This window comes from Drosophila mojavensis, unplaced genomic scaffold (genome assembly GCF_018153725.1).
Source record: "Drosophila mojavensis isolate 15081-1352.22 unplaced genomic scaffold, ASM1815372v1 contig_80, whole genome shotgun sequence".
NCBI lineage: Eukaryota > Metazoa > Arthropoda > Insecta > Diptera > Drosophilidae > Drosophila > Drosophila mojavensis.
The window spans coordinates 2,818,988-2,840,768 of record NW_025318906.1 but is presented as its reverse complement, the minus strand read 5'-3'; the positions used below and the strand labels follow the sequence as shown (position 1 = coordinate 2,840,768).

General features: G+C 39.4%; 1 protein-coding gene across 3 annotated transcripts; it reads left to right on the top strand.

Annotated features, from left to right (window-relative positions):
- Window positions 1-6,298: 6,298 nt before the first annotated feature.
- On the top strand, window positions 6,299-20,556 carry LOC6578543 (integrin alpha-PS3). Of its 3 annotated transcripts, none has more exons than XM_032730351.2 (9): window positions 6,299-6,477; window positions 7,257-7,602; window positions 15,688-16,678; window positions 16,777-16,885; window positions 17,631-18,215; window positions 18,277-18,406; window positions 18,470-18,832; window positions 18,903-19,785; window positions 19,855-20,556. In XM_032730351.2, the coding sequence occupies exons 2-9, from the start codon at window positions 7,394-7,396 to the stop codon at window positions 19,951-19,953; spliced, it is 3,369 nt and encodes a 1,122-aa protein (XP_032586242.1). In that variant the 5' UTR covers window positions 6,299-6,477; window positions 7,257-7,393; the 3' UTR covers window positions 19,954-20,556. The 3 variants fall into 3 exon arrangements, with proteins under 3 accessions (XP_032586242.1, XP_043866777.1, XP_002004453.1); XM_044010842.1 differs by having other exon boundaries at window positions 7,225-7,602; XM_002004417.4 differs by lacking the exons at window positions 6,299-6,477; window positions 7,257-7,602 and adding an exon at window positions 13,333-13,753.
- Window positions 20,557-21,781: the final 1,225 nt, after the last annotated feature.

The window sequence follows — 21,781 nt, the reverse complement described above, 5'->3', positions numbered from 1 at the left end:
ATTCGGGACAACTGCTTGTATAACACTCCGAATGCATTATGCACTGTATAACAACTGGCTGTGCTTAGCTGAGTAGCAAACCTGTAGTGTGTCTACTTGCAAACATATAAAGGTGGTTAGTATTGTAGCTATAAAAAGATTGAATATTATATTTATGATTAACTAGCAGTTAAAATAAACATTAAAGAAGACACACTTCAGCTTGTAATAGCCATATATATTTATATATGCACGCATAAAAGTGAGCATAGCTGCAAGACAGCCATTAAAAGCGCGTGCTTAATATTCCAGAAGCACTTTATATATTAATAAAAACTGATAATAATTTATGAAGATAAGCTGTATGTATGTATACATTAAATATATATAAGTTTCGTATGTATAACTTTTATTAAACCAAAAACTCCAAACGCATTGCAGCTGCAGCTCTGAACGCTTCACTCGTTTTCCTGATTTGAATTTTAATTGAAAATAAAATGAAAAAAATAAAGAAGAGTTTTTATGTGATGTGTAAAGAGCATTTAACAGATAGTTTGATTATTTTATGACGACAACGTGCCAAACGCAATGGACGAGTGACAAAGAGGCAATCAAACATTTAAATACAGCGGCGACAGTTCGAAATAATGTGACATGCAGCGAGTGAAGTTCGATTATATAGATCTAGTTTGAGCTGATAAAAATAGATGTGAGAGATGGTGTGCTTGAGTACAGGTTCCGGCTTCGATAGTAGATCTTGAATAAAGAGTAGAGAGAGAGTGAAGTTTGATTATATAGATCTAGATATAGGAGACAGTTTCGAACAGAATATGTTTCGGATGATAGATCTGGCTTTTTGAATTGTTAGAGCCAAACAGCATCGCATTCTCTTTATAGATCTTATTGTTTCCATTGATAAGGGAAATTTAAGACTCTCAGTTAAATATCATAGCTCTCAAGTAGCGACCATGACTCAAATATTAAATGTTTTGCATAGTCTTCATCTGCTCTATGCATCATTTGCGTTCAATTGCAGCGCATATTGATTGCGAAGTTTTAAATTTCAGCGCTAAATCATGTGGGCTGCATTTGTAATAGAAGTATATATGTATATATGTATGTGTGAATATATATATGTATATTTGGTTTAAAATTACTCTAGCCCAGACAGCGAAAGTGTTTGGTTTTTTCTCAATGATCTCTTCGATTACTTCGCTCGAAAGGTGACATTAAGTAGGCGTCTCTTGCCTTGGGCGATATTTCATAGAGCGGCCACACCACGCACCTGCAACTGCTACACTTTCCATTTCAATTAGTCCAACAATAATAATAAAATTTATTATTATTTGCGTTTTTTTGTTTTGTTACCTGCTGCAGCGGCGCCTCGCCGTCGTTAAGGGGGTTGGCCATTTGGCTTTTATGGCTAGGGCTAGGGTTAGCGACTGTCTGACATTGATTGGCAGACCATTCAGTCTTTTTGTTTTGTTTTTTCACAAAAATTGCTGCAATTTATTTGTGGAATGCAAAGCATACGAAAGTAAATAATTTGACGAGCTAATTCATTGAAAGCAAACCAGAGTAGAGCAAAATCCAAGCGAATGCAAAGCAAGGAAATGTGAATCATTCAAAGGAAGAGAGAGAGAGAGAGAGAGAGAGAGAGAGAGAGCGAGAGTGAGAGAGAGAAAGAGAGAGAGAGAGAGAGAGTAGTACAACTTAAATCTAATATTTTATTTTTTTTTTTTTAATTTAATATTCAATTCATACATATATATGTAGATATAGAATATATGAAAACATCTATATACAAATCTAGGCGGGAGCTTTTTTCTTTTTCTGTCTTTACCAAATCGGAATGTGATTTAACAATATTAATAATGAAACATACTAATTACTATTAAGTGGCTCCTAAGCCGTTTAGTTAGTTCAAATATGCCTTAGGCATATTTACAACTATTAGCCATATTACAACGACTGTAAAACTAAATTTACTAAAGCAAACAGCAGTTGTTGTGCCAACGGAACTTTAATATTAAAAATTGTAATTTGAAGCGGGTTTTGATGTGCCGTGTCGCTTTTTAAAAACAAACTTTGGGGCGATAAAAAAAAGTTGCGACAAATCAATGAATGTGTCTGACGTCAGAGGGCAGCACACCTGCATTGATTTCACTTAAAAAAGCAGACAGCACTTCCTTTTGTCAGCTGGAACCACCCCCCGCCAGCGCCTGCAGTCCAACAAGTCGCGCTGACCAAATAAGGCGTCTTTCCACAATATTTACACAGCTGCAACAAAAGGCGAAGGCAACACAACAGCTGAGCAGCGAGCGAGCGAGAGAGAGAGAGAGTGAGAGAGAGTGAGAGAGGTGGGAGGGAGTTGGAAGCATTTAGTAGTTATTTAGTTATTTGTAGATACGAGTGCAGCAATGGGCAGTTGTAGTAAATATATACATACATATATATATATATGTATATAAGTATATAGTATAGTATATATTCTTGTTTGCCTTGCGCATGTTGAAAATTGATAAATGCATTTGCTATACAGGCGCATCGCATTCGTTAAGCTGTGTGGCAAAGTGCATGAAACTTCCGTCAAGTATGGCGACAGATAATTATGAGACAGAGTGCGAACTAAATCCATTGGGGGCACGATATAAAGACGATGTGGCACAGCAACAACTGCAACAGCCATACCATCAATCCAAATGAATTGGAGTTCAGCTCAACTCAAGGGCAGCAAACGAAGCGAAACGAAGCGCTGAAACCGAAACTGCGATCCCCATTTGAAAGTGAAACTAATCAGAAATGAGAGATATGTAAAGGGGTATGATCAGCTCCGCATAGAGTATGCATTCGAGTCTGCTTGTATATAGAAAATATGTATGTATAGCAATTATGTATCCAAAATATTGTACTTGCATATAATTGTGATCTATAAGTCGATTGAAACCTTTCCTAGAACTAGTATAGTTATACGAGCTATGGGCATATAAGCTAGAGACATCATCATCTATATATATTCTTATTTCAAAATGCTTTATTGTCATGCGTATATATTTATATTCATGGAATATCTAGAACTAGTGCACAAAGCCTGAGATGTTTCGGTATAGATTGATTCGATACTTAGACTATTTTCACATGCATGAAACCTGATTCATGGATTCCGGCAGAATATCGTTTATCATTACAATTTTTCTGTATATATTTATATTTACTTTATATGATTTATTCAGATATTGTTTATATATATATATATATGTATATATAATTATACGTAGGATACGGCATATAAGTGTTTAACATTGTCCTCTTTAGGCATATAGTGTATATTATATTCTAGTACTAGTATTCAAAGCAACAGCTCAAGAATTCCAGGGCATCTCCAGGTCTATCATCAACAAGGCTCTTTCTCATTGTTCGCTGCCACAAGCATATGTTGCAGGCATTTCAAGTGCAATACCAACAGCAACATAAGCAGTGGCAGCAACATTGAAGGGAGGCGGCGCACACAAACAAGAGCAGACGCGTGCGAGGGCGACTGTTGGGTCATGAACTTCAATTATGTGCCACATAAAAACTATGCTACATATAAATGTATGTACGTGTATGTGTCTGTGGCTGCCCCCAGTAGCAGGTGCTGCTCGTTGCCCCTGCAGCAGCAATACGAGCAGCAACTGCAATGTTTTGCTGCCATAATTGCTGTCAAATCTGCTAGCGAGCGCTTAATTATGCTCTGCACTAACTTGTGCCTGGGCGTGTGCCTGTGCTTATGCTTGAGCTTAGGGTGGGCGTGGCCGTAGACAATCGACACTTTGTGCGTGCAGCTATAACATTACCATCCATTGCCACGCTGCGGCCAAGTTGCATTTACCGCTATCAATGTTTACATTGAAAACTTTTAAATTGCTGCTTAAAGTTTGAAATGGAAAATTTTTAAATGCATATGTATGTAAATATGCTTAGCCACGAGATACCCTGTAGTAAGATATGGTATACTTGAGAAGTCTTAAATGGAAGATATATGCAAAATTATATATATCTATCAATATTTGTAGGTATAAAAATTAAATTTAAGAGTTTTCGACTATGATATACCCTGTAGTTAAAGACTCATGTCCTTCTATTTATAAAGCCATTTCAATTTTTGTATATATGCACACATACATGTATATGTACATATAAGTCTATATAGGGATAGGATAGGCCCTCAGCACCCATCTACCCCATGCTGGCAGCTCTACCTCTCATTACAGGGCATATCCTCCTATTTGCACCGCATATTGCTCTTGTTTGATATCTGCTGCTCCCTTCTCCCCCTGCCCCTCTTCCTCACCCTTCACAGAGAAGGAAAATAAACACACACTCTAGTATTACGTATTTATATGGTTTTTAAAAGGAATCTTATTTATGCATAAAACGTGTGCCCCGAATGGGCAACTCGGCTGAACTAATTCCAAATTGATATTTCGTAGCACATATTGACGAGCTGTGAATTGACATTTATGTGGAGCTTATCAGCGCCCTAAACGCCGTTATTTTCTTTTGCTTTTCATTGCTCCACAATTGCGGCTGATAAACGCTGGGACTAATTCAATTACATAGACAAGTGCAGTTAATGCAAGAGTCAGGCTTATCAGCTGTCTCTTGGTGGCTAGACTTGACTTGCTCTCTCTGTCTCTCCCTCCCACATGGGTATCCATATGGGTTTCCCTCCCTCTCTAAGTGCTTTCTAATTGAGCTCTGCCCTGGCAAACTTATATAATTTGTATCAATTCCATGCCAGGGGCACCAAATTGAGCTGTCCCCTTGTCCGGCTGTACGCGAACCTACCCCAACAAGAAATTGTTGCCAGACTATATCATATCGCCGTACAGCAGCTGATAAGCACGTTTATTGTGTTTAAACAATGCCTGCTGCTTTATTACTTATGTTTTTCCTTCTCTCTTTCTCCCTCTCTCTCTCTCTCTCTCTGTTTACCCACAAGTTCAATGACTGCAGTCAGGGCAGGCTCAATAATTTCGGCAAAAACATAGCTAATCCATATACTATAAGTGCACTCATGCACTATATACACACACACATATATATATATATATATATATATATATATATATATATATATATATATATATATATATATATGCATATGTCTTTACAGATATATCTGCTATATAAATCGCCATCCTTTGTTTTACTCATTTTATGGCCGACATGTGCTACTCATTTGCATGTCCAAGCTGATCTGCGGGCATTCTGCATGCTTAATAACCATGTTCATTTTTAATTATAAGCAAATATGTATTTTATGCGCATTTTATTAAATAAAAGCTGACAAATCGCCGGGCCCACTTCAGCCTGTGCCTCAGCTCTTCGTATGGCAGTGAGTTCTTACTCATTAAAGGAAACAAGTACGTCCAATCACATGGACAGGCGCTGGCTCTGGCCTGGCTCCATGGCGACAATAAAGAATGCAAACGGTCTGCGTTCAATCTACACTTAGTGAGGGAGAGAGGCAGAGAGAGCGATACGAGATGCACACCCTGTGTGCATGCAACATAGTGTCTAGCAACTGCGGGTGGTTGTGAATTGAAAGAGAATAGTGTGACAGGCGACAAAAATTAAGTAAACCAAAAGGCAAATGCACATAATGTGTGTATATGTGAATGTGAAGTTCGGGTATAGTTAGAAAAATAGTATTCAAAATGGAAATGAAAATAATATGCTTGAGAGTTAAGCCTGCATCTTCGCTTGGCGTAGTGTCTTGTCCACTTAGACAACTCATCTATAGCTGTACAAAGCCTGAATGTAGATTCATGCAAAATATAAATGCGGGTAGTCTGACAATGTGAAGAGATGAGAAACAATATATTCAGTGATTTATTTAGGCTAGTATAGATTTGTTTGTTGAGATGAATAAACATATTGCCTCGCATATCCATGTGTACCATATATTTGTATAGCTTCTTGCAGAGGTTTATATTTGTAGCTCTTTTCTCTTGAGCTTATGTTATACATCCGTAAAAAGTCAACAATTTCTTTCGCTTAACGTTAAACAGCCATCGTCTATATGTGATTTATTTGATTTTCATATTATGAATGTTAAAATTTTTACAAACTCAAACTTTACTCGACAATTTCAAGCAGTTCTTTATCTAGTAGCATATTGCTTGCGACAAACTTGTCGCCTGCACTTGTACAAGCAGAGACAGTTACCCACACATACACGCACACAAACACATGTATGTGTGTGTACACGCATGCAATCGAAATCAAAGCAGAGCACAGAGCGGCAACTGAACCAAAACTGAGAACAGAGAATTCATTCCATTTTAAGCGGTCGGCGAGTGAAGTCAATTTGTAATACGGGGACTCTGAGTACGAGCCGGTGACGTTAAACGAATCGGAGGCACGCATGATCTCTAGATAGTCGGAGCAGAGCAGAGCATAGCAGAGCGTAGTTGAGGCTGCGACAAAGGCGTTTGCAACATACGCGACTTGGTTTGCTTATTTTCCTTATTTTTATATAAGTGCAATTAAAGCGAAATCGTTGTAAAGCGTGTCTCGTACTCGTACTTTAATTCAAGTTTTATTCAAGTTTCGCAAAAGCTAAAAAATGTGCACATAATTCGCGTAAAAATGCGTGTGAAACCAACAATTACATTGAGTTAATCGTAGTCACAACAAAGATACAAATAAAAAAAAAATAATAATAATAAATAAATACATATATAAAATTAAAAAAATAATAAAATAGTGAAATAAAAAAGTGTATAAGAAATATACAAATTAAAAATTAAAAAAAAAAAAAAAAAAAAAAATTAATGCAGAGGAATATATTTCCAAAGTTTATAAAAACAGTTAAAAATTTGTAATTTTAAAGAAAAAAAATTATATTTATAAAATAAATAAAAATATAATTAAAGGAAATATATAATAACTTAAATGAAAAAATATACATATATAAAAAATATATAAATTTGAAGCTTAAATTAATAAATATTTAATCTTTAAGTAACAGAATATATAGTGCATTAATTTAAAGAAATAAGGAATAAATAAAAATTAAAGAATTTAATGAAAATTAACAATCAACTATATTCATATAAAGCGAAATAAAATTCATAATAAATCGCGCAAAAACGCACGCTTTGATTGTGATTTATGAGCTTAACAAAGCTGAATGTGAATATATATATGTATATATTTATATATATATTCATGTATTTTATACATATGTATATATAGTATACGTAGCTTTATCTGTCTGTTAATAAAAGCCAATTGAAGGCAAGTGAAATTACGCATGCGCAAATTGAATTTGATGTCTTTCAATGCAAATTGAATTTTAACTGCCCCAAAACTACAACAACAACAACAACAATCAACTGAAACAGCAGCAACAACAACAACAAAGATGTGCCGCCTGCTGCTTAGGCATCTGCAGCCACTGCTGCTGCTGCTGCAGCTTGTCTTGCTGCTGCCACGCCCACACAGTTATGCGAACGCCTTTAACTATGCGCCACGCGCAAATGTTGTTATACGCGCGCCGCAGCACCTCAAATTCCAATTGCCACAAACGCGTAGCAGCTATTTTGGCTACACACTGGTGATACGCCCCACAAGGTGAGTGTCAGAAGAGAAAGAAAACTACGTCGACAGAGGGGGGGAAGCAGGGAGTGCCTGTGTGGAGCCCTGCGTTTGTGTGTTGTGCAAAAAATGTCATATCTCGCCTGCAGAATGCAATGACTTCTGGTGTTGTACCGTCCTCCACGCCCTAGCCCACCACGCCCACTGTGACCGCCACGATTGCATTTGAGCTGTTGCTGCTGTTGCTTGGCAACACCTTTGTCAATATTTCGCAGCTGCGGCTCGATTTTATGACAAATGCTTGAAATTATTTTTCAGCGCTTGCCCAAAATTGAGCAATCAAAGAAGCAACTTCAGCTCGGGGCAGACAGCTAACGAATCTACATAAGTAAATAAGCTCGAGCGTGGTTTGAGAGTGACTCACTGCCAGATACCCTGTAAGTGAGTGGACTTATTTAAGGGGCATAGTCATTCGTTATTCCTTTAATCTAAGTAAATCTACTTTTAAACAGCTCTAGCTCTAGCTGTAGCTGATAATCCACGGTATGCTTTGATCCGAGAAGTTCTGAAATATTAAGTTAAAATTTCTATAAAGTATTCATAAGGTGAAACTTAATATAGATTTAAGTATTCGATTGATCTTATCTTTCAAGTTTGTTGGCTTCAAATCTACACTAAAGGATTACATTGACTCGTAATGGATGTTTATCATTAGTCGACTTCACATATAAAAGGCAAGCCAGCCAATAGAACCGGTACTTTGTAGTACATTTAGGTATCCTAGATACGGTTATAGGGTGTTTATATTTATGGCCTGATAGCGCAACAATCTATCAGAGAGCCGGGTACATCTGTATTGACAAACAAATGGACAAATAAATGGATGAACGGACAGAACGAAAAACAGGAAGTGTCTAGATATTATCTTAGCTCTTATTTATATGTGAGTTTTGCACAGACCTCAAGCCACGTTAAAAAATAAAATAAAATATAGAAAGCTTGCAAAACAAATAAAAACCCAGCGGCGTTTGTTGAGAAAATCGAGAGGAGAATGTAGAGAGAAGCTATAAAAGAGATATAGCGGAAGAGCATTCGTATACTATCCGCTTTGAGTTATATAGGGTATATAGAGTCGCATAATTTATGTATACCGGAAGATAAACGCCTCTTGCTTGTTATGCACTAGCACAGCTTCATAACCTATACTACCCTTTTTTTAACGGTTTCTACAGGGTATTATGTGCAGCATACTTCACACTCAGTAAACTTATTAGCTTCAATTAGCGCTTGTGTGTCTCTTTCCTGAACTGTTTTAGGCGTTTTTGGCATTTAGCACCATCGACTACCTTTATGTGGCACATAATTAAATGTTTGTTATTTGCCAGCGCCAAATAATGGCGATAGTTTCTGACAGACAAACGGACAGGCAGTCTGACAGTCTGACAGACAGCGCAACAAAACTCGTTCTCAGCCGTAAATTTTTCGACTTGGCAGCTGCATAAATAAAACCCAAAAACCGCCAAGAAACAAAATAGTTAAAAATAAATAACAAAAAAAAAAAAAAAAATGCGCCACTTGAACAAAAGTGAAATAAAACTAGAAAAACACTCAGCAAAACAGCATTCTCTTAAAATAACAAACTTCAACTACAATTGCCATCAATTCCAATTGCCACAGATCGCTGCTTCAAACTGGGATCCCAGATCTCGTATCTCGTATCTCTCGCAGCAATTGACAAACTCTCACTTCTGTGTTGCCGCGACCCACATACGTTATGAATACATACATATGTACCTACCTCCATATATGTATTGTGCATATACTTCGTTGTACATAGACCTGATGGCTTGTACTTATGCTTAGAATACTGGTCCAAGCAATGACATCACAGCAACAGCAGCAACTAAAGCCGCAAATCAAATCAAATCAACCAAAAAGTTAAAAATAAAAATAAAAAAAAATCAGAGGCAGAAGAAATCAACAGTTAAATGTGGCAAGTCGTTAAGGAAATACTCTAGCTGAGTCATATAATACTGAATGATTAAGACAGTTGTATATAGACTTGGAGTGTGTTAAACTAGAAACACTGTATTGCCTATAAGTATTTTCTCTTTTTAGAAACAAAAAGTAAAATGAAAACTTTGGTTAGCTGTGCTACAGTATTTCTAGTACATATGCATAATAATATACCCGTATAGTACAACAATATATCATTCATATATAATATTAAATTTACTTGAGCCTTAATAAATGATTTTTATTCATAAAAAATCTGTTTACAATTGATGTGAAATACATGAATATGTAAATATTGCACACCATATAGCTTATATAACTAACGTAAAGCCTCATATTGTTGTCAGATAAGAATGAATGCAATGCGGCACATTTGAGTGCACATTATCAAGTCGTGCTTTGTGGGAATGATTCATTGACGAAATAAATCATTTCAAGTAGTCGTGAAAGTTTTCGGATAGACGCTTTGATGATATGGATTCCATATGCAATTGTTGTATATTGCACATGATATAATAGCAAACAAAAAGGTTCCGACTATGGATAAAGCTGAGCAATAAACTTTGGCATTGGATCATTGTCAGTGACCATTGTCTTACTCATGATCGATGTTATTGTTATTAAAATTATTATCATTATGAGTAGCTTCAATATTATTTTCAGCATTATCAGCATCTGGTCAGTAACATTCTAAGCTAAACGAAAGCTTCTCAGATCTATCACATATGAAGATCTTTTATTGCACTCTCGCAAGCTGATTCACGCACTTCATATGCCCCTCTTGCAGTGGAGGGCATAAGAAAAAGTCGCCAAATTTGGGCCACAGATTCAGATGACAAAGCATCAAATTTCGTACGGTTTTTTATTTTTTGCATTTTTATTTTTCGGTTTTTTTCGCGCGCGTTTTTTATAGTAATAATTTTTCTTTCTCGTATGTTTATGTATGTTTGTCTTGTTTTTTTTTTTTTGGACAATTGACAATGTTGTGCGCCTGTGTGTGTGTGTATGCGTGCGACTATGGGTAGTACGTGTTTATAACGAGTTTCGCATTTGAGTGTTGAGCGTATGCTAGTTGCTTTCTGGTTCTCTTCTGTTTTTAGTTGGATGGACACTTGTATAGCTAATTGGGATACTTCCTCTGCCGGTTACTGCCCACTTTTTATGACTCGCACTTTAAAACATCCCAATGCAATGGGCAACAAATTTTATTTTTCTCTAGTTACTGTAGCTTTTGTTGTTATTAGCCCCACCATTAGCTGAGAGTGCGCCTAATTATTTACGGAAATTACGCGTAAAATCACGACAACGTGTAATTTATTTCACATCAATTGAAGTTGCTACAAACAGAAAGCCAACAGCCAAAAAAAAAAAAAAAAGATTAGAACTATTTAAATTTAATGGGGACGAGAATACCCTATATGTAAACAGTTATTTGGAAGGGCCTAAAGTTCATTGAACTTAGGTAGTAACAATTGTTTACGAGAGGAACTATATAAATAATATAATAAACATATATAAATAAAATAAAATGATAAAAAAAATCACTTTATATGTATAGTGAGCCGATAGGCCGATAAATGCGCCTATATTCCATGCATTTGTACCTTAGTTACTTATCGCTAGAATTGCCTGGTAGAACCCTGGTTATAATTATGCAGATTAGAAGAAGCAATTATTAATTGTACTTGATTTTACACTGGCGGCAAATGAGCCCCATTTGGCAATTCGGTTTTCTCCATTTGCTGCAACAGATATGATTCATTTCCTATGAACGAATATCAAATGTGTAAAGTGAACGAAGGCAAGCAAATTGCGCAACAAACAGCACATGGATACAAAATGCGGCGACAATTGCCGGCAGTGGCGTCTGCCTGCAACACCAGCAGCAAAAATAACAACAGCAGCAACAACAACAACAACAACCACAGCTGCATATTACAATGCACAAAGTGCTGTCTACTTGTAGCGGCGCCATTTTCATACGTCACGCGCGCCCCCGCGTCGCCAATGAAAGAGAGTGAGAGAGACAGGGGGCGAGGGAAAGAGATGTATGGATAGAGACTCTTCAACCCGCTGGAGTTAGCACCGCACAAAAAAATATTTTTAGCTGCTTTTCTCTTGGTCATTAAACCCGATTCAAACAACAACAGCAAATGCAGCAGCGGCTGCTTTTGTTCTTAAACAGTTTTTGACCGCAAGTTGTTGCTGCTGCTGCTGGCATTGTTGCTGTTGTTGCTGTTGTTGTTGTTGATGATGGAGATGGCAGCAATCACAGCGCGAAAGAAAGAAGATTTTTTTGGTCCACGATGTGGCTTAATCTTATTGTCCGCTAACATGCGCACGTACATCATTTCCAACAAAGCGCCAGACGGTGACAAACACAAACACATATGCACACAAAGGCATACACATACACACACACATGTGTGTGTACATATGCATATCGCATGCACCCACTGGCGCCCTCTGCCAACTGCTTTGCTGCACTTCCAATAGGGCATTCCATATAATATTCAAGATTTCATACACTCAGCAACACTTCAATAGAAACGAAACCAACATTTTTGCAATTCCTTTTGCTGCAGTTCCAATGGGAAATGCTTATGTAGTCGAGTTCGTTGTCGACAGATCAGTGACGGATTTACACACACAAATATTCTACATGCTAATATTTTGCTCACTCGCAGCGCCTCAGCGCACCTATATAAATGACTTGGAGTGTCTGTAGTTTTGGATGCCTTCGTGTCTGTATGTTTGTGTGCATAACTGTGTGACACATTACATGTGCTTTTGCGAGTGACTCATAATCTTTATTTCTCTTACTTTTTTGGGAAATACTCAAAAGTTTGTGTTGGGCGTAAAGACGGTCAGTTACAACTGTGAGTACTCTCACACACACACGCACACATACACAAAAAGGCACGCTCACGCACTCGTACTCATTCATAGCTTTGTGCTTTTGTTTTGTTTGCCATGCTTGTCGCTTAAGTATCAACAAATATTTGTTGATTGTTTTTGCATAAGTATGTAAAAGTCTTAACAGGTAGCTTACATACATATGCTGCTTAGTTGACAATTTAATGACCTTTGCACACACAAACATACATAAACTATATCGAGTCTATTACATGGATGCACTGCTATATGATTCATCAGCCCCAACTCCATCTCAAGCTAGACTGACTAAGCACAAATCTGAGTTGTATTCTCTTTTATGATCCTATACGCATGCATATAATAATCTGCTTATCAGTGGCTATAAATAAAATTGTAACTCTCTTAAAGTCGTTGTTAAGTTTAAAGCTGGGCTATTTATAAAGCTTGATTAACCGGTTATTGTTAAAGTTTTCTCAATCTGTTTTGTTATCAGCTACGTAAAGCTATGCCATTTGCACGCACATACATAAGCATATGCATGTCCCTATGTGTTGTTGTTCCTGTGCTGTTGCTTCCAATGCACTTGGAAAAAACTTTTAATGCGGGAAGGCCATACATATTGACTCTAGCCTTAAATGGAAGTATGAGAAAAGATAGTGAAAATAAACGCAGTTTTTTTAAACACTTCCACTCTCATCCTCACGCTCAAAGCACGAGGCGTACAACGGTAAAGTGAGTAAGCCGGTCACGTTGTGAGTGCAAGAGCGGGCGAGCGTACGTATGAGTGAGAGCAAGTGAGAGCGGTTTCCAGCACAGAGCGCACGCTCAAAAAGCTACCTGCGACGACTACTGCGACTGCGAACAGCTTTTCAGTTGGATTTAGACATTTGTTCGGGACAGTTGCGATCGGAGCAGCAATAGTTGCTATTCTGTGTGCATCGTCGGGCATTGTGCGTTGTGCCTTGTGCGTGTGTGTGAGTGTGACTGTGTTTGTTGCTGGGTGGCAGTTGTGATAATATATTATCAGCCATAGCATAAACCCGTTTAACATTTAAAGTTTCACATTTATTGATTGCATCAATTGCAACGCTTTTCGTTTGAAAGCCATGGCTTGGCAAGGTCGAGAGGTGGTGCTGGGGCTGTTGCTGGCCGCCGCCTGCTTCGCTGGCAGCGCTTGCGCCTACAACTTGTCGCCGCGCCCCAATAGGGAGATCAGAGATCCACAATTCGCTACGGCGATGCCGAAAGTGCGTGCGTCATATTTCGGTTTTAGTCTCAACCTGAGACCGCACGGGTAAGTGTTGTGTACCGTTTTCAAGATTCCAAAATTCGATTCGAAAACTCAAAGCTTTAGGCGCGTCTTCTCACTCGCTCGCTCACTCGCACTCGCGCCCGTTAGAGCAAACAGGTTGGAGTTTGCCATGGATGATGATTCATCGAAATCGAAATTGATTCGGAGTGCGAGCGAGACGCCGAAGTGAGAGAAGTGATGAAGTGGGATGCTGTTCAGGGGGCGATCATAAAAGAAAAAAGTGAATGAACAAAATAAAGCACAACTTAATAAGTTGTACAAACGATGAAGTCATTTTTTATGCAGCTATCAATTGACAAGCGGAAAGGCCAGATAGTGTGTACGAGTGGAGTGAGGGGAGGGGGTGGCCTGCGTAGGTGAGATTACGCTACACTTGGGGAAAAGTAGAGCGTTCTGCGTAAGAAGAAATCTCTGCAGAGAAATATAAAATAAACCTGAATATAAATTGGTTGCACTGAACACCCTTAACAGCTTGTATATATCTACAAATATATATACATATATAGCTAGTATTAAATAGTAAAACACTTATTCACACACTTGTAGAAAAATGTAGAACAATAGGTTAGGCATATTGTTTTCAGTGTATTTTCGTTGGGTTGATATCAAACACGAAAAGCTGAAGTTATGCAAATATTGAAGCATTCGGGTAGTGCACGTACGTTACTTCCCTTCCAAGCAGATATAGCTTGAGACACTTTTGTGTCTATGGGCATTACGTACACTTATGTAGGTATGCATCATCGTATTCTATATAGTATAATGTTTCGAATGAGACATATTCAATTTGTGGCAATTGAATCTATTGTTTCTTTCACATTTTCTAGCTAAAAAAGTTTAGTCAATGCCGATCATTTGTTGTACTGCTGTTTATCAGCTTTTGCTTTTAGTCGAGTTTCTTTGATAAGATTAGGTAAAGGTGGCGTATGCTACATATGCACATATATGTTTGTATAACTATATATAAATATTTTTATATGTTGATATGTATAAATATATCTATCGTTATGGCAAAAAGAAAATGCCAAGTCGAACCAGATCAATTGCTTAACCTGAACAAATGAACATATAATATTATTAAATGTAAAAGTTGGTTTGAGAAATTTAAAAATTTTATAACGTACTTGATTAAAAATATAAAAGAATGTCAAGCTTCAGTCTGAGTTTAAAAATCAAATTAAGTGAATATTTGGAATAAATATCAATTATTTTATTTAAAGAAATATAGTTAAATGAAATTCACAATTAACAATGATTTCAATCGTAATGAATAATTCCCTATTGTTGTTTATGGAATTAAATTTAAGGTTTGATTATTCCACTTAACTTCTATGTTAGCTTCAAGCAGTTTCCATTGCTCTCACTCTCTCTTTTTTCTCTCTCTCTCTCTCTCTCTCTCTCTCTCTCTCTCTCTCTCTCTCTCTTCCCCTCTCTATCAGGCCTTTTGCTATTTTTCTCGATTCGCCCTTCTTTTCGCTGCTCAGTCATAAATAGATCGATTCAAAAAGCTTGTCGATACTTCAGATAATAAAGTATTTCCAAACAGAGTTTGCCTTGTGCGCAATTTTTGTTCTGAAATATTTCTTGTCGATAGTAGCCCCCGCAGCCTTCAGCACCTTTCCCCTAAAGACCCTATGTCCACTAACACACCCAATTTTATATTGCAAACGGAAAATAAACTTTAGCGCTTGCTGCTGCCGCCCATGTTTATCAATATATATATATATCTGAGCTATGCTGGCTGATAATGTCTTTATCTGATTGGTCACCGTCGCTGAAAACAGACTGAAATTTAGCTGGAAGCGAATGCGACTAATATCAATGAGCAATTGGCTAAAGTCAATTTTTATGATTGAAGGTTCATTGTCAACAGATTTGTAACTCTCTCGCTCTCTCTGTCTCTTTCTCGCTTGCAGTATTTTTGTGGGCGCACCGCAGGCTCAGTCGACGCTGGAGGCGCAGCGCAAGGTCAATGAGACGGGCGCCATATACAAGTGTTCGCTGCTGAACGGCACCTGCAGTCCATATGTGTTCGATGGCAACGGCAATCGGAACATCGAGAATACGGAATACACATGGGACTCGGAGCGCCGGGACTTTCAGTGGCTGGGCGGCTCCATGGACGGCGGCACTCGGGACGGGGACAAGCTGCTGGTGTGCGCGCCGAAATTCATAGCGCCCTCGTCGAAGGATTATCATATGCATGGCATATGCTACTGGGTGGCCGATACGCTCGCCGATCAGCCGCAGAATGTGACGAGAATCTCGCCGTTGCGCCTGAAGACGGAGCAGGTGAAGGAGGACGACGATCATCGGTATTACTTCTATATCCTGGCGGAGGAGGGACTCAGTGCCCATGTGTCGGACGACGGCGAGCAGTTCCTGATCGGTGCCCCGGGCATCTTTACGTGGCGCGGCTCGGTCATCCGCTATCGCAAGGTCACCCAGGTGGACGATCCGTCAGCGAGTCGTCGTGACACGAGTAGTCAGAAGCGACGCAAGACACGCGGCAGTGGCGACTACATCGACTATGCCCCGGAGGTGTACTACAAGACGGACATACCAAACCCAAAGAACTGGGGCCAGTCGGATGACTCATACTTCGGCTACTCAGTGAGCTCCGGCCACTTCGATAGCACCAACCTGAAGCGCCTGCTCTACGTGGCCACGGCGCCGCAGGCCAATGAGCAGTCGGGCGAGGCGTATATCTTCGATATACACGGCTCGAATATCGAATTGTTTCACATCTTTCGCGGCGAGCAGTTCGGGGAGTACTTTGGCTATGCGGTGCTCGCCGAGGATCTCAACGGAGACAACCTAACGGATGTGGTCATCTCTGGCCCACAGCACGCGGTCGAAGACTCGCACGATAATGGTGCAATCTACGTGTTCGTGAACAAGGGCCGGGTGAGTAATTCCGCAAATGCAGCTTTTGTTTCCTGATGACTAATCGCTGTATATACATACATATGTGCATATGTATACCATACATGTACGTATTCCAGTTCAATTTCGAGATGAAGCAACTGCTCTGTCCGCCGCCTGTGACGGCCAAGGCACGTTTTGGCACCACGCTCACCCGACTGGGCGACATTAATCACGATGGCTATAACGGTAAGTTGGACATGGGTTGAACGAATACCATGTGCACGCCTTGCTTCCCTCCCATGGCTCGGCCACTGTCTTTCCCTTCTCCTTGAAGGCGAATACAACAGAGAAATATTTTCGAAATATTTGCAGTCTTTGAACAACAGTTCTTCAACTGGAACATGGCCTTGTGTTTGTTTGCTTAGCGTTGTTTTGCCCGAGCTACTATGCCATCCCATAGATAACTGTTATACATACAGTACTCAGCAAACGATCAGAAGCAGTTATAAATGGCCAGATGTATTGTAACTAAACTGATATTCTATATATATACATATTATTCATATATATTAATTTATACATTTTGTATATATTGTGTATAGTCGCAAGAGTTATTTCATGAGTTTAATCATCTGTCAATCAACCTCTTAAGTCAGCTTGTATTTATATGTAGTTTCGTTGTAATATGATTATTAATTAAGAGCAAGTGGAATTCCTTGGTAGAAACTTGTTTTATTTTTTCAAGATCAGATCAGACTAGATCATGCAGCACGAGAGAGCCTTTGTTATTTTAGAGTATTATTACTTCTAAAATTGAGTTCTATGTAAAAGCTGTATTATAAATTAGTCATATAATTGGGATTTACACAAAGCTTCACAGTCGACATATAGATGGATAAGATGGATCCACCTTAAATTCCTTCAATTTATCTATAATCTGTTTTTTCTCCTACTTCGTAACTCTCTTTTTAATACCCCATTTCTATTTCAGACATTGCTGTCGGTGCTCCATTTGCGGGCAATGGATCCGTCTTTATATACCTGGGCAGCGAGTCGGGCCTGCGGGATAAGCCCAGTCAGCGCCTGGACTCGCCCCAGCAGCAGCCCTCCAAGTATGGCCAGCACATGTTCGGGCATGGGCTTTCACGGGGCTCGGACATCGATGGGAATGGCTTCAACGACTTTGCCGTGGGTGCGCCGAACACTGAGGCCGTCTTCCTCTATCGCGCCTATCCCGTGGTCAAGATCTTGGCTTCCGTGCGCTCACAGAATCGAGAGATAAAACCAGATCAGAACCGTGTCCAAATCACGGCCTGCTATGGACTCTCGACTACAGCGAAGGGCAGCTCTGCCCAGCAGCAGGAAATCGCCATGAAACTTGTGATAGATGCGCAGCTGAAGCGTGCCACCTTTACGCAGTCGCAGTCCAGTGAGCTGAGCTTCAATGCCACGGCGGGCACCACGCAACAGTGTCGCGTCTTCGACTGCGAGGTGCGCTACAGTGAGAAGGACATATTCCAGCCCATTGAGCTAGAGATGCACTATGAGCTGACGCAGAAGGTGCCAGACTCGGAGGGTAAGTTGATTAAAGCGTGTCATCAGTGGCCTAACACTCACTTCTTCGTCTTCCCTTTCAGTATTCTGTGACACCTGTGTGGCTGTGGATCCAGATGATCCAAAGGTCTACTCGGAGAAAATCATCTTCAGCACGGGCTGTGCCACAGACGTTTGCATAGCCGATCTAAAGCTGACTGCCAAGGACTTTAGGTAAGCCAGAGAACAGTAGAACTTGTAGAACAGTTTGTATAACAGCTTTCTCTATTCCAACAGTCCGAGCTATATTCTGGGCAGTGGCAAAACCCTCCGCATCAACTATGAGGTGACCAACAATGGAGAGACGGCCTATTTGCCACAGCTGAATGTGACGAGCTCGAGTCGCTTGAACTTCGCTCAGATTCCTGGCAACTGCAAGGTCAGTGATGCGGTCATGGTCTGTGATTTGAATCAAGGCAGACCTTTGGGCAAGGGCGACAAGAGTAGCATTACCATTAGCTTCGATGTGAGCAGCCTGACCGGCAAAGCGCTGACCATCAGCGCCGAGGTCTTCAGCACTGGCCACGAGCAGAACCCCAGTGACAATAAGCTGGTTAGTCTGATTGCCCTTAAGGAGTACACGGAAATCGATGCATCGGGGTAAGGCTCAAGCAACTATTCCTTAACTGAACTGAATCTTAACTAATCTTCTCTTTTATCTCCTTCGTAGTGGTCAGACCAATGAGGCCATCAATCTGGAGCACTATAAGAACTCGGCTGTGATTGTCAACAACTATGAGATCAAGAGTAATGGCCCCAGCAATGTGGACGCCCTGGAGCTAGTCTTCCATATTCCAGTTGCCTATAAGCTAGCCACTTCCACCATACCCATTATCAATGTGGGCAACATAACCATGCAGGCTACGTACGACGCGCAGCTGGTCGCCATCGAGCTGCTCGACCCGAACAACACGCAGATTATTATGAATCCCATTGAGATCTCAACGACGCGCACGAGCAAGCACACAGAGCGCGTCGTCGTTAGTCAGAATGGAGCTCAGTACGATATCAGCAGCAGTGGTCACACAGAGCAGAGCTGGCAGGAGTTGGATTCGGATTCAGTGGCCACAGCATCCATGACGCGCAAGCGACGCGACCTGAAGGCCTTGACAGCCAACCGCGAGCAATATGCACGCATTTCGAACGTCAAGGCGCATGAGCTGCTCAGCGAGGACTTCAAAGGCAAGTTGCCAATGAATCGCACCATTGTCTTCAATTGTCGGGATCCGGAGATAACCGTTTGCCTGCGCGCTGTTATGCGTGTCTACAACTTCAAGCCCGAGAAGCCGATCAATTTGAATATGCGCTACAGCGTCGATCTGAATGAGGTGAATGCGATTCTCATCGATCCCTTGGAGTTCTTTGCCATCCTCATCGATTTGACAGTGCGCAAAGAGGGCGATCCCACGGGCAGCTCGCTTTTAATTAGACGCAAAATCGAACCGAATGTCATATCTAAGCATCTGGTAACGAAGTCCCTCATCTGGATAATAATTCTCTCCGTACTAGGCGGCCTGGTGATTCTGGCTGTCTTTACCTATGGCATGTACAAGGTAGAGTAGCTAAAAGAAACCATCTCCAGATGGCATCATATAATAAACTCTTACTCTTACTTTTCGCAGCTTGGCTTCTTTAATCGCACAAAGCATGAGCTCGACAAGCCGGAGCACCAGGGCGCCGTGGAGCCCGAGGAGGAGAACCTTAACAGTGACAATAATTAAGCTCAACATATTGTGATCCATATAGATAAGCTATAGACAAGTACAGCACATCACGATAAAAGCAAAGTAGCATCAATACCAGCTGAACAGTTGGGAAATACCAAAAAGGAAAAGAAAAGTGTTAAGGATAAAAGAACAGGTCTGTTCTAGATCAAGTCATTTATAGAGGAGTGTTGAGGATGGGTATAAATATTTATATATCTATGCATAGATATCGTATCTATATAACTAAAACCTAGTGCAAGTTGTAACCGCGAAGCATTGAATGTTATTGTGGATATTGTTGGAATTTTTGGAAAGTTAGTTATTTATATAGAGCTGAGCTTGAGGCGCCGAAAAGTCAAGCCATATTGCCATTATTTGTAAATATTTATAAAATATTACTAAAGTAAAAAATATAACTGTTTAGTTTTAAGTTTCGATGGCAACGTAAAAGACTTACAAATTTTGTATACAATATAAATTAAAGAAAACAAGAAAAACGAGACCCGAAAGAGAAGCGAAGAAAAATAGTTTTATCGCAATAGTTGATCCTAGTTAAAATATAAGTGAGTAAAGTATTAAATAATTGTTTTGCTTTAAGTTAAACTATTGAGTTCTGAAGCTTAATTTGTTTTTTTACAATACGCTAGAAACTTAAGTTAAATAATTAAATTTATTTTAAATAAAAAACTTTTGTAAAAACTGTCCGAGATATGACTAAAAGAAATCAAAATGTGCTTTAAATATATATTACATATTTGACATAAAAATATGGGACTATTTAAATATAACGACAACTAAAATATCGTAACATTCAGCAATATGTCGTACATACACTGCTTTATCTGCGAAATAAGCAAGCAGTGCACTCTATTCGTATTGCGAAAGCATTGCATACTTTTGGGCGGTGTTATTAATTATGATTTTAAATAGCTGCAGTTCGATTTGATCCGCAGGACGAAAGGACATGCTACATTCGATTTTGCCATTTTTTATTACTCGAAATTTGTGCCTAATAAGTGCTAATTTGGCTTATCTGTGCACAGACGTTCCTGGCCAATTTTAGCTGAAATCAAGAAATTAATCAATTTTGACCGACTGCCCTCTAGGGTATGCAACGAATTTTGGTTTTTGCGTATTTTAGCCGATTTAGTTTTTTTGCTATAACTCGGTCAAATCCTGTCGCAGGATAACAAAATAGATTGCGTTAGGATCGTGGGGACCATCGCCATCGATCCACATCATAATAATATGGGGTCATCTAAGCATCCAGGACTTGTACGTTTCCCATGACATGACGACTGCTGCGGCCAAGCAAACTGCCCAAAACACACAAAATACCTCGTAGCTCGGAAACCACAAGGACAATTTGGATGTCCTCTGACCAGTTGATAGTTATGGTGACCCCAATCAATTTGACAAAGGATTTTCCAGGATACGCCAGGATTAGAGCGAGAAATAGCAGTTTATAGTACAAAAAAGAAATCCTTATAACTCAGATAATTGAAGGATTTTCGTCCTTTTTATTTTTTCTTATTCATTTGCAGACTAAGGACTTTCTATGATATAAACACCATTGCAGTTGTCATTAAAATGGCCAATTTAATGGCGATTTTTGTAATTTTTGACCATTTTTCGACCAATTGCCTTGCAAAAAATGGAGGAAAATTTTTGGTGGAATCCTGGAAATCCTTGAATGCCAATCGATACTTATGACTGTCATGAACTGAAAACGGAATATCCTCTGAAAATCAATAAGAATATGGTGGAGTTATGGCTAGACAAAGAATGTCCTTTTCTTTTAAAATAGCTAAATATTGGCCATTTCTTTAAATATTTTCACAGG

Bases quoted from the DNA above. Each gene is read 5' to 3' on its own strand.
- LOC6578543 (XM_032730351.2), top strand. From the start codon at position 7,394: ATGTGCCGCCTGCTGCTTAGGCATCTGCAGCCACTGCTGCTGCTGCTG. The intron at 18,216-18,276 runs GTAAGTTGATTA...CTTCCCTTTCAG, and splicing joins GAAGGTGCCAGACTCGGAGG to TATTCTGTGACACCTGTGTG. The intron at 18,407-18,469 runs GTAAGCCAGAGA...CTATTCCAACAG, and splicing joins CTGACTGCCAAGGACTTTAG to TCCGAGCTATATTCTGGGCA.